Raw genomic sequence first — 12,111 nt, 5'->3', positions numbered from 1 at the left:
CCCTGTGCTTTCCTACACCAAGATAGGAATGATTAGCATGGATTTCACAGGACCTGTAAAATCCACTAAGGTCCACTTAGTATAATGCAATTAGAGATGTCACCAGGACTTATCCACAACAACAGAAGAGTCCTGGCCCCACTAAAATATGTTGCAAAAGGCAGTAAAAGCACTGTAGTTTTATCACTGTTGTTTGCAGAATAAGGCTCTTGAGTTTATCCCCTCTTTTAGGAGTCGGAAGGCTTTGACAGGCTCTTTTCCTCCTTAAAGCATGATACTGTCTTGAGAATTGTCATCCCAGTTCCCTAACAGCAATTGCAGTGCCCATGTTCAAGTGTGGCAGCACAGCCCAGCTGCCTGCCTTCACCACATGTGTGTGGGTAAGAAACCAATACCTGTGTCATCTTCAGCTTATTTTCCCATGCATTCATCCTTTCCTCAAAATGTTTCTTGAACGGAGAGAAGGACATGCTCTGAACCATGACAATGTGATCATCCAGGAGCTGAGAAGCCTCATCAGTGTCTTTCAGAATAAAGGTACCTGTGTTTTTGTAAGGCACCACAGTAAATGAAACAGAGTTCCATTCACCTTCCATCTTGTTGAGTGCCTAGAACAGAGGGACAGAGCAATTTAACTTTCAGATACACCCTGTGCAATGGTTATCCCAGCTTCCGCAACTCTCTCAATGCCCCTTTCTAGCCAGGGAGATTTTGGATTGGATTCCCCTGGAAATTGCAGCTGTATATTTAATGCATGGCACACAACAACAGCACATGTCCTCTGCATTGCCTGTGGACTCAACACCTCAATGCTGTCCTGGAAGGGAAACCTTGAGGAAAAAAAAAGGGAAATTTAATCACTAGGCCCATTTATGCTACTAGATGCACGGAGGCTACCAGTAAAGTTCACAATTATGGTTAACAATGGCTTTGTGAAAGGGGTAGCTATCCATTGGACCTCACCTGAGATTTCAAAGAACAAAAGCTGCCAGAACATGACTTTCAATCAAGACCATCTTAGGTCACATCCAAACTGGTTAACTGAAGCTGAAAGACTATTTAACCTATCAATCTCCAGAGCCAGCAAATCTTCCCTGCACAGCGTTAAAGGATTTGCCATCTCCAGTTCCAGTCACAGCTAATCCCCAGACATAACATCTGAATGTCAGAATGCAGACAATCAATTTATTTTAACTTTAGCAGTCACTGACTCCACAGTGAGGTGTGAGACTCAGCCAGTGGATCAGCAGAAAACATCAGGCAGCACTGTTATGCTACATCTGTGAATTCTTCACAAGGCAAAGTGACTTATTCTATTGTGTGAATTCAGCTACGTGGCCTCTGAGGGCAGCAGCCTTTTCACTTGTGCTGCAGAATGTGCTCTGGGACAAGTGAAATGTGACCCAAGGGGATGACTGCCTGCTCAACAGAAACCTAACTGAGAAGCAGCCAAAGACACAGCAAGTCTCTCTCTCCTCACATTCTCAATGGCGTATTCCTTGCCAGCCATCTCTGCTACTTTGGTAATGCTGTCGATATGGTCCAGCAGTTTCATGTCCAAGCAGTAACTGAGTGTCAGACCAGGTTCTAGCTTGATATCAATGTTCATGTCTTCTGAGATCATCTTCCAGTGGCGGTCTCTCATGCCAGGATTGCGCAGCCCTTGAATTAAGGGGACGTAGAGTTTGAATTCTTCAATCTTATCTCGAAACTCCGTTGCCAAATCCAGGCAGGCTTTCAGGGAGAGAAACAGAAGATCATCAGCAACAACAGCAAGTGAGGAAATTGCCTTAAGAAGCTTCCTAGAAGTTGTCTAAAGCCCAGTGTGCTTGTAGACACATGGTATGGGGTAGTTAAGCAGCAGGAGAGAGCAATGAAAAATGCAGGTTGAAGTACTGAGGACACAAAGGCCCTCTCCACAGGGCTACTAACACAGGATTCAAACTCAGTCCCAGAAGAAGACCTACCTATTAGCAAAAGTCTTACAGGCAAGTCCATGCTAAGCAGAAGTGTGCCTTAGCCTAGAGCTTACCAGAAGACACGAAGCAAAAAATTTAATTTCTTAATATGGGCCAAGGATGATGAAGCCCCATCTGCCAACAGATATTTTAGAAGATCCAGTCATCATTCTGAGATCTTCACTTCCTTAACAAGATTGGGCTGCGAGTTCTCACACCTCAGCTCAGGCCATCCTAAACAGAAGATGGACACTATATATAGGAGCTAGAAGTAGGTTGGGATCATTGCCAGCTAAGGAAACAGAAAGGACACAGCTGAGGCACTGCCAGCCCATGGCCACAGTAGAGCCAAAGGTAGTTCTGCCTCAGGGGAAGGACAGAGTCAAGAAGACTCTGAGGGTGTCCTGGAGGCTCACGTCTCTGCACTGTTCCCATCCTGCCCTTTTCCAGCTTCTGCTATTGCAAGTAAAGCAATGGACAGGCAAAGGACATGGGACTTGCTTGCTTTCCAAAATATGGCTACAGCATGTGCCTCTTTTTACTGCACTCTGCATAATGGCACTGCACACTCACAGCAAGGATGTCAGCTCCTCACACGCCCTGCTGGGTGGTATGCAAAGACAAGGCAGACTCAAGGACAAAGCAAAAATTTTACCAGGTGCCAGGGAATATTGCAATGAATATGAGCAGGTATTCTTAGTATTTCTATTTACCATAATGATTCAGAGTTACTCATGCATACACTCAACACCTCCTCCATTGGAGCTGATTCATGGCATTGTTTAAGAGCAAGTTCAAGTTAAAAAGGATGAATCAAAAATCTCCCACTGCAAAATATATTTCAATCTAAGCCATCTGGCAGGAGATTTTAGAATTAGCTCTAAAGAATGACCAGCACATCTCTGAGAATTATGGGATGGAAAGCTAAACTACAACTGAAGTCTCAATTCCAGCTTTACTAGGAGCCATGAGTAAAATACCTTCACCTGAATTCCAAGGGCTGGATGCAACCAGCTGAACTTCATACACACGCAGGCAGGAAGAAAAACAGTTATTACATTCCACAGATCATCTCCAGATTTTGCAGTTTCATTTTATTCATAACAAAATCAAGACCTCTACCAGCTTTCCATTAAATTAATTGGCTGTGCTGGTTTCAGCTAAAGTAAAATCTTCTTCCGACCTGCTGTGTTTTGGATTTAGAATGAGAATAAGTTGGTAACACATTGATGTTTTAACAGATGCCAAACTATATTAAGTCAAAGATTTTCAGCCTCTCATACTGCCCTGCCAGCAGAGGTGGGGAGTGCACAAGAAACTGGGAAGGGAGAGAGCAAGGATAGCCCAATGAGCTGACTCAATGAGCCAAAGGGGCACTCCATACCATAACACATCATGCCCAGTGTAAAAACTGGGGGGAAATTGGCTGGGGGACACTGTGGCCTGGGGATTGGCTGGGTATCAGCCAGCTGGTGATGCAAATGTATTGTGCACCACTTGTTTTGTATATTCCCTTATTATTATTGTTGTTGTTATTATTGTTATTATTGTCATTATTATTATTATTATTATTATTATTATTATTATTATTATTCTCTTCCTTTTCTGTCCTAATGAATTGTTTTCACCTAAACCCATGAGTTTTACACATTTTTTCCCTCTGTTCTCTCTCCATCCTTCTGGGGGGCAAAAAGCAAGTAGCTGTGTGGTGCTTAGCTGCCATCTAGGGTTAAACCACAACATAGGCCAACACAGAAAATAAGGTTGTCCAGGAAAACAGTACCTGGAAGACCCAGATTCAAGTTTCTTTGCTGTTTGACTTGCACAAGGGCTTAAAGCCACATATTTAGCCACTGAGTTATATAGTAATTTTCTATGACTAGTCTGGATTATCTTACTTTATAGAAATTAGTAAATATTAACTGCAATATAAGAGGGTAGCATTTATCTCAGTACTATCTTGGGAATTACGTATAAAAGGGATTTGCGGCCTGGCTGTTTCCATGCCAAACTGGTACTTCAAGCAGCAAACTAGCATCTAGATGAGAATCATCATAGTTCCAGAAAAAAAAAAAAAAAAAAAGGAAAATAACTCTGCTAGCATTTTCTCAGCTGGCTCTAATACACACAATCCATGTGACATCCTGACAATCCCTGTTCAGAGCACTCTGTGACATGCCTCACCTCAAAATGCTGATACACAGCAACTTTCTTGCCCCAGACCACATGCCTACCTGGTGAATCCTTGAACTGCTTCACACATCTCTGCATTGTCTTAAAAGAGTCAGTAATATTCTTTTCTAGCTGCTCAGCCTCAATGTCCATGAGAGGATCATTCATCCAGCTCTCATTCCATTCCATCCAGTCTGACACTGTAGTCCAGAGATCATAGTATGGCTGGAATTCCTTAACCATTCTGGACACCTTACTGTACTTTGGAAAGAGAAAAAAACAAGCATAAGCAACATGTGTATTCTCCTCTGGATGACAGCTTGCATGTCAAAAGGCCAAAAAAGGCAGCTCTTCTGCAGCCCAGTGGAGTGATGGAGCAGTGTGGTCATTCTGCAGGACTTCTGAGCAGTTCATCAGATAAACCAAAAGAGCACGAAGGATTCTGAGAAATTGTGCCTCATTATTTGCTCTACTCATCACCTAGAAGGCCCACCAAAGATTAGGTTCCTGTAGTTACAGGACCTGACACTTACATTAGTAACTTTCATCCCAAAGATTCTTTCCCTGTTGTTGTAGAGAACTGCCAATTCCTGAAGCTCCTGCTGCTGCTTCTTGACCTGCCTTGCTTTTTTAGCCAACTCATGAGCTTGACTAACATCTACTTGGACGGAAAATCCACCTACAGTCAGCTGGAAGAGAAAAGGCAGGCATGAGGTATGGCTCTGAAGCAGAGTGCTGTGTCTCTGGAGACCTCAGCTTGCTGGTGTGCTCTTTGTTACATTCAATGGCAAGATTTTTATGCTCACAATTTCACCTCACCTAATCCAATTCCACTTCTGTTTAGACCACAAAGTGGTGAGGAGAAGCAATAAACACTGGTCACATGTTTGAAAGTGCAAATGTGATGACCAGCTGCTTTTTGCCTTTATGAAAATAGTTAATCCCCATGGCATAGAAGCAATGAGTCTGTGCCCAAATTTCTTGCTACTGAATTTATCCTGTCATTAGTTACGGAATTAGTGAAGTGAAACCAATACCAGGTCCCTCAATTTCTTTCCAAGAACTGTTTAACAATGCATAGCCAGAGCTTCCCTACTTCATAACTTCTCAGTTTTGCTGGCTTGGTTTAGTTTGTTTGGGGTTTTTCTTGGTTCGTTGATTTTTATTTTTTTTTTTTTTTTAAATCATTGTAATCATTTTGGGAGGCTATTTCCAAGATAATCTTGGTCACTGAAAACAGCCTTTCCAATATGGCTTTCCCCCTCAGTATTTAAGACTTTCTGGTGAAAAATAGGACTCAAACTGTTTCAACAGAAACCAGACATATCTCAGCTCCAAAATTCTGCTATTGTTTCAGGGTCTTTCACACGAGATGAGTTCCCTTACTGAATGCTGTATCTTTTCCCCCTTGATGGCAGCATATCATGGGACATACGCTGCAGGGAACTGAGTACACAAGAAAGAAAAAGGAGGTGCACGTGTTGCCTGAGCACCAAGAATTGGGATATCTATCTATATATATGTATCTGTATATATATATATATATATCTTGATGAAAAATGAGTATTTCTGCAGAGCATTGTCTTCCACACAAAAATGAAACTCTTAATCAAAAGCCCAACTTCCAGTTAAAAAACAGGGGGGAGTTTGATAATTTTGGGTCCAACAATACATTGACCTAAAAAATCATCTGACTAAAAGCTCATCTGAAAGTTCCCCTCCTGGCTGACTGACCACAAGAGCTTCAAGGTCCCCTTTGCTGGAGACTTTATTGTCAGGGGCTTAATACCTCCATGTCTTCCAGTTTGTCTTGAAAGCCATTCTGATCTATGACCTGGATTTTGCGAAATTTGTCTTCATCCTCCAGGTGCTGGAGCTGAATGGACTCAGTTTGTAGACTCATTTTCACTGGCCAGTAACTTGCGGCCCACCTGCACTCACATGATATAACAAAACACACAAAAAAAAAGGGGGCAGGGAGAGAGAGAGAAGCTTTTGGAGCATATGTTTGAAAAGCTGAAAATAACAGAATGAGAAAGCTAACTCCCACCAAACAAGGAAGCTTTACAACAACAGAAACACATGTGGTTTCAACAAAACACTTTTTCCAGCTTGTCTTGTTGATATGCAGTCCTTGTGACTAGGCTATTCAATTGGAGAGGGTTGGGGAGAAGTGGAGGGCCTTTTCAAAAGGAACAAATCCAGTATGCTGAAAAGCTAGGAGACAGCAAAATAACAGTTGGCATCCAGAGGGAATGTCTGTCTTTGAATGTATTCACAAGGAACTGAAAAAAATGGGGTCAGGCTTATGGCTTTTCAGGGCTACTGAAAAAGACAGTCTCCTGTTAAGCAGGGCACTGCGGGGCCAGGGTAACCCAGACACAGCAAAGCCCCAGAGAGCAAAGCTTCTGTAGAGTGCCCCAGGGAGGGCAACACCAACGCAGGAAAGGCTGCACAACAAGGCTGCTCATGCCAAAGCAGGTGTCTTGGTTCTGGGTCAGCTGCAGCCCACTTATTACTCCATTTGGACTTGTGTGTGCAACACCAGATGCAAGCTTTGCAGCACTGCACTCCAGATCATACCCCTCCCACTGCCCAGGGACACAGACATCTCCTAGTTCTGCCCAGTCCCAGAGGGGTTCATGGGCATCCAGATACTGCTCTGCTAAGCTGTCCTTGAGCTGACCTGCTTTCCTACAGCTTCTATGGGGTTTTTGCACTCTGCATTCTATGATTCTGGTTTCAGGAGCACTGTGTAGAGACTCACAGGTTGCAGACACACTGGAGCAAGTTCATGAGAGCTGCTTCCAGGGCTAAGCTGACTTGAGAAGCTGTGCAGCTGCATTTGTGAGCTGAATCTGCTACTAGGGCATAGTCAGGCCTCAATTTGAGCAACCTAGCCTAAGAGAGGACTGCATAGAAAAGAAAGGCAGTAATAACACAAGGTTCATGTTCCTTCCTAGTCTTAAGAAAACCCAGGGCGTGTTCCTACCTTGGAAGAGTTCATTCAGTTTCAGAGACTAAACTGTGCACTCTGATACTTCACAAAGGTCTCCGAAAAACACAAGATAAAAGAGTTTAAGTATGCTAAAAAAAATAATAGCTACCAGTTTGCCTTGCTCCAGGCCAGAAAGCAACATGAACCCACGCTTCTTTCTCTATAAACTTTGTTTCAAGATTTCAGTGCTCAGATAGCCTGAAAGACACTTAAAAGTTCTGCTGGAGTCCTTGATACACAGACACCTAGGCCCTGAAGCACTGAGATGGTAATTGCTGCAAAGTGTTCCACTTTGACAGTGGGAGAAATGCCTTGTGCTCACTTGTCATTGAAATCTTCTTCAGTAAGGCTGTAAAGGAATTCCTCCATGACCTTGTAATCTTCCATGACTTCACGAATCAGTTCCTGCACAGGGTGAGAGAAGAGAGACAAAAAACAGACACCTTTCGACTATCCTGACTCCAGCTCTCTGGTGTATACCTCATTTTCATGAGGTGCCTTTGAAGGGCGTTAGTCACACAAGCTTAATGTGACGTAGGCTGCTCCTCTGCTGTGAGAACAGTGGGAATGGATTTACAGCCCCTTGTTCTGGGGACAATCACACCATTATCACCCTCTGTTCTATACAAATGAAAAGGAGTGTGACCTAGTGGATAAAGTGCTGGACAGAAATTGAGTGTTTTGGGTTATACTCCAGGTTCTTTCCTTTGCATACTTGAGGCCTTTGTTCCCCATTCGTTCAGCTGGAAGATGACCTACACTTCCAACAACTGAAATAATTCCACAATAGAATGTCCTATTAAAAGAAATACATTAACAGCAATGTGAACATTTGGTAGCAGAAATACTTTCTTGAAAACAACATGCATTTTTAGAAGACAGCTATTCAAGTACACACATGGAAAACAGATCATGAAGGTATAAAAAGCATAGACAAGCCTTTTAGGCAAGGTTTTTAACTGCTATTTTGTTTTGCACAGATATTTAAATCCATTATGTGTGTATTTGAAAATACAAATCTTAGGAATTACAACAATGCAAAGCCAGGAATATCATGGCATTACATGCTAAGATGTTCAAGCAAAAAAAAAAAACTAAAAAATTGAGTTCTGCTTCTGAGGCACCACACATTGCATTGACAAATCTTATCCTCCCTTCCCCTGATGTCCCTGGTCCAGAAGGAGATCATGCCCTACCTCCTGCACAGCCAGCTGCTCAGGGACTCCCTTCATCCACTCCCGCAGCTCAGCCAGTTCCTCAATGTTGTTTGGTTTCTCATGCATTCTGGAACTGACAGCTTTATAGGTATCACAGATCTGCAGGAGGACACAGAAGAAACAAGACCATCAAAAAGTCATTAATTGCTAATGGGCAAACTGGAAAACTTGCCAAGATCCTCCCACTTCCCATACTGAAGGTGGTCTCAAGGGATAAGTACACAGTCCTGTTCCATCTTTTTCATCCCACAGTCTTTCTCCATCCATCTCATTTGAGCTCAAATGGAATGAGACTGCCAAAGAAAGAGGAAGAGGAACCACAGGTACATAGTTGAAATAATGACAGTAACAGATTTAGACAACCCTTTGGAAGATACAATTGTCTATATTCCAGTTACGCTCAGAGCAAGCAAAAGGACCTTTAGTTGTCTACTAGGTAGATCTCCTTAATCCACCAACACATTTTTACCATATATCAGGGTCTTGAAGAATTTTGTCACAAGATATACAGCTTTCAGGCACATAACTATATACATATAATTAATACTTGATTTCATTGAGTCTGCATATCTTCCATCCAGTAATTTTTAAAAATAATTACATGATGAAATCTTTAAAATATCCTCATTAATGTGGCCTCAGTTGCTGGGTTTTGGCCATTTCACAAACACAGAAACTTCAAAAGCAGAAGTACTAGACAAGACACTGACAGATAATCTATTGAATCAGGTAACTCACATTCTGAACCCGCAAATGGAGGTTTTTAGCCAGTAGGTCCAACATGGCAGTGGCAAGTGCTTGGTATTTTTTAGACAGATTTTGCTTTACATCTTCTACATTGACATGGAAGGGCCCAATGACAACAGAACTAGGTAGAGTGTTGTCCACATTCTCCTTTTCAGACAAATGCATGTTTACTATATCCATCACCTCCTGGGCAGATGGACATTGCTCTTCATAGTCTCTGTAAACAAAAAAAACACCAAAGAAAAAGAAGTAATGTAGGTCTTAAGATTATTTGAGCATCCTGGCTGTTCACAGCGTGTCCACATGTGTCCACCCAAAGAATCAAAACTAAATTAGTAACAAGTATGTTTACTGTTATTAAAACATACATCTATTCAAATGTATGTAACTTTTTGCACAAGTAAAGACTGAGGGGGTACCAATACCTTCCAGACATTACAACCACAGATATCATCTCCACATAGGAGATGAGGAGTGTATCACACTCTAGTACATGAGTGTTAGCTTTAGCCAAGCATGGCAAGCTGCAGTAGCAAAGACATCTCATGTAAAGTCCATCTGTTTGGGTCACTATCCTGCATTGAACACTCTGCTTCAGAGTCTTCACTGTTCCTGTTACCAACACTCAGCAGAGGAAGCCAGGCTGCCTACACCTACCTGCACTGCAGCTACACCATGTACTGGCATAGACAGGCCCTCAGTTTCAGAAGGTGTGTATAGGAGAGGATGTGGAACTGGTACGTAGCTGAGGAATGTTACTGGGCAGCAAAGTAAAGGAAGGACTCAGATCTACAATGGGTTTTAAGAGTGCAATAGGTATGGAATAAGAGAACAAAATATTTTAGCTGCAGAAAAGGGGTGGAAGAAAGAGATGGAAGAGGTAATAAGGCCAGAGAGAGGAAGAGACAAAATGAAAGCACTGATGTAAACAAGGCACAATCAGGAAGCACCTTGGGGGAGGGCAGGCACTTCAGTGTGTTCTGTGAAAGAACAGAAAATTGTCAGATGGGATTTGGAAACTAAAACCCGAGGCCTAAAATGATGACAATTAAAGTAACAGAGACTAAAGGATGGCATAGGTGCAAAGAGTTTTGGCAATGAAAACAATGAGGCTGAAACAAAACAAAACATTACTTTCTACATAATGTTATCAACCTGAACAGATGCTGTTTGAAGGAGGCCAGAGTCAAGTATGCTAACTGGATTTTCAAACAGCATGAGTCATTTTTAGGGCCATTAATGTCTCCAATTACACTTACAAACATGACAGGAATGTGACCACTGTCTGAGGCAGGAAGAAATTCTCACTGCCATTGCCAATGTCCTCTGAAAGCATGGGCCATCACCCATGGCTGAAGGCTGCCTCTGATGGATGCCTGATCTCACCTCTGAGGCACATCACACACATTTGTGGTCTCAGAACAGGTCCCGCATTCTTACACGCACCCACACGACAGCTTCTGAAAAGGCTTTGCTGCTTCTGTCAGAAGCCACTTACCTTAGGAAGTACTGGATGTCATTGTTATTTAGCTCCAAGAACTTCTCATATTTCTTGGCATAGGCTTGGAGAGGGATCTGTGCCTTTTGAACAGCAGACCTCATAGCCTCCCGCAGCTCTTCCACCTCTGGTTCATGCAAGCCCACCGAGTCCAGCAAGGGTGTGTCTGTGATAACTATGTTCTCCAGTACAAACTGGAAGAAGGGGAGATGCCTTTCAGGACTAGCAGAGTTAACCATGCTTCATCAGGAGAGGGTGACACAATCCTTAGTGATACCTTTGGGAATTCATGCAGTCCATTGCTTTATCAGTTTTATGCTGCCTCCCCTACCCTTCAAAAGGATCTAGTGTCTTTCACAGTAACAGGCAGAAGGATGCATATGCAGAAGAGATCTGCACCAGACTGACAGCACTGGAAAAGGTGTTGCTATTTCATTATGAGTGTGTTTATAGCAGCTGCCAGGCTCCTAGAGCAAGCAGGCTACTATAGACATGTCTCCATAGAACCTGCAGCACCAGAGCAGAGATAGCAACCACACGAAATAGATACAGGTCTGGAGAGCTTGAAGAAATCCTCTCAAAACAGAACTGCAATAGCACAGTGCTGAGTTCAAATTAACTAAATAGGATTCCCAGCCACCTACTTCTGCAGCCCTCCTCCTCAGTGCAAGCTCAGGGGTGCCTATGCCAAGATGCAAAGTGCGCTCTCTCACCTTCTCCAGCTGTGGGACTGCGTGAGTCGCCAGGATTCCCTTGTCAAAGAGAGACAGGAGGGACTTCTCAAAGCTCTCCACAGGGGGGCTGAAGTGAACACCACTGCTGTCTAGCACAAGGTCCGTTTCAAAGAGAGGATTCCTTTGAGGCCTGCAGGAGGAAGAGAGAAAGATTTTGAGACAATAGCACGCAACGATATTGCTCTGGTGCTGGTACCAAAATGCCTACTGGACAGGAAAGCAGAAGAGAGGAAGATTGCTCCACCCAGTTGAAGGTATGAAACACTGCATTCTGAATTTACCAGTAAAAACATTGAGAATTCTTTGTCTATCAAAGGCAAACGAAGTGTCAATTACAATGTACAAGGACACCCAAAATTCACAGAAGCTTCCATTAAGAGTGGCCACACACCACTACCAACAGAAGTTAAAACTTTCTGCTGAGAACTGGAGCTGCTCTGCAGAAAAATTGCTGATGCTCTTCAAACCAGGTATTCAGTATCTCAAATATATTCTTAAAACGTACCTTCTGGAAGTTATATCCCTATCTCCCCATGTTGTATGTTACCAGCATGACTCAGGATCAGCTCAAGTCAGTGTAAAGACTTCCACTGATGTCCAGGTTAAAGTCCTCATGTAAGTCTTTTTTTTTTTTTTTTCCTATTTTTTATTTCTAAATCTTTTTTTAACACCATGGGGGATAGAAATCCTTAAATCAATACCCAATGGAAGAAAATTCCAGACACTGTGACAAACGGAATTTGATATTCTTTTAGAGATCCCAGGCCAGATTCTGCTCCTGAGGTTT

The 12,111-nt window shown here is 42.8% G+C and overlaps 1 protein-coding gene across 3 annotated transcripts in view; it reads right to left on the bottom strand.

The window, feature by feature from the left end:
• Positions 1-12,111, bottom strand: part of DNAH1 (dynein axonemal heavy chain 1) — a 71,077-nt gene that overhangs the window by 43,323 nt on the left and 15,643 nt on the right. For all 3 annotated transcript variants that reach the window (XM_071755751.1, XM_071755752.1, XM_071755750.1), the window contains exons 12-21: positions 11,304-11,454; positions 10,591-10,784; positions 9,084-9,309; positions 8,325-8,444; positions 7,451-7,533; positions 5,920-6,061; positions 4,664-4,819; positions 4,193-4,391; positions 1,481-1,734; positions 396-608 (exon numbers count right to left, since the gene is read on the bottom strand). In XM_071755751.1, the coding sequence (XP_071611852.1) occupies positions 396-608; positions 1,481-1,734; positions 4,193-4,391; positions 4,664-4,819; positions 5,920-6,061; positions 7,451-7,533; positions 8,325-8,444; positions 9,084-9,309; positions 10,591-10,784; positions 11,304-11,454 (1,738 nt within the window). The remainder of the gene's footprint in view (positions 1-395; positions 609-1,480; positions 1,735-4,192; positions 4,392-4,663; positions 4,820-5,919; positions 6,062-7,450; positions 7,534-8,324; positions 8,445-9,083; positions 9,310-10,590; positions 10,785-11,303; positions 11,455-12,111) is intronic.

The sequence above is a fragment of the Heliangelus exortis genome, chromosome 12 (genome assembly GCF_036169615.1).
Source record: "Heliangelus exortis chromosome 12, bHelExo1.hap1, whole genome shotgun sequence".
Taxonomy (NCBI): domain Eukaryota; kingdom Metazoa; phylum Chordata; class Aves; order Apodiformes; family Trochilidae; genus Heliangelus; species Heliangelus exortis.
Note: the sequence above shows the minus strand (reverse complement) of the source record. Positions and strands in the feature narration are given on the sequence as shown.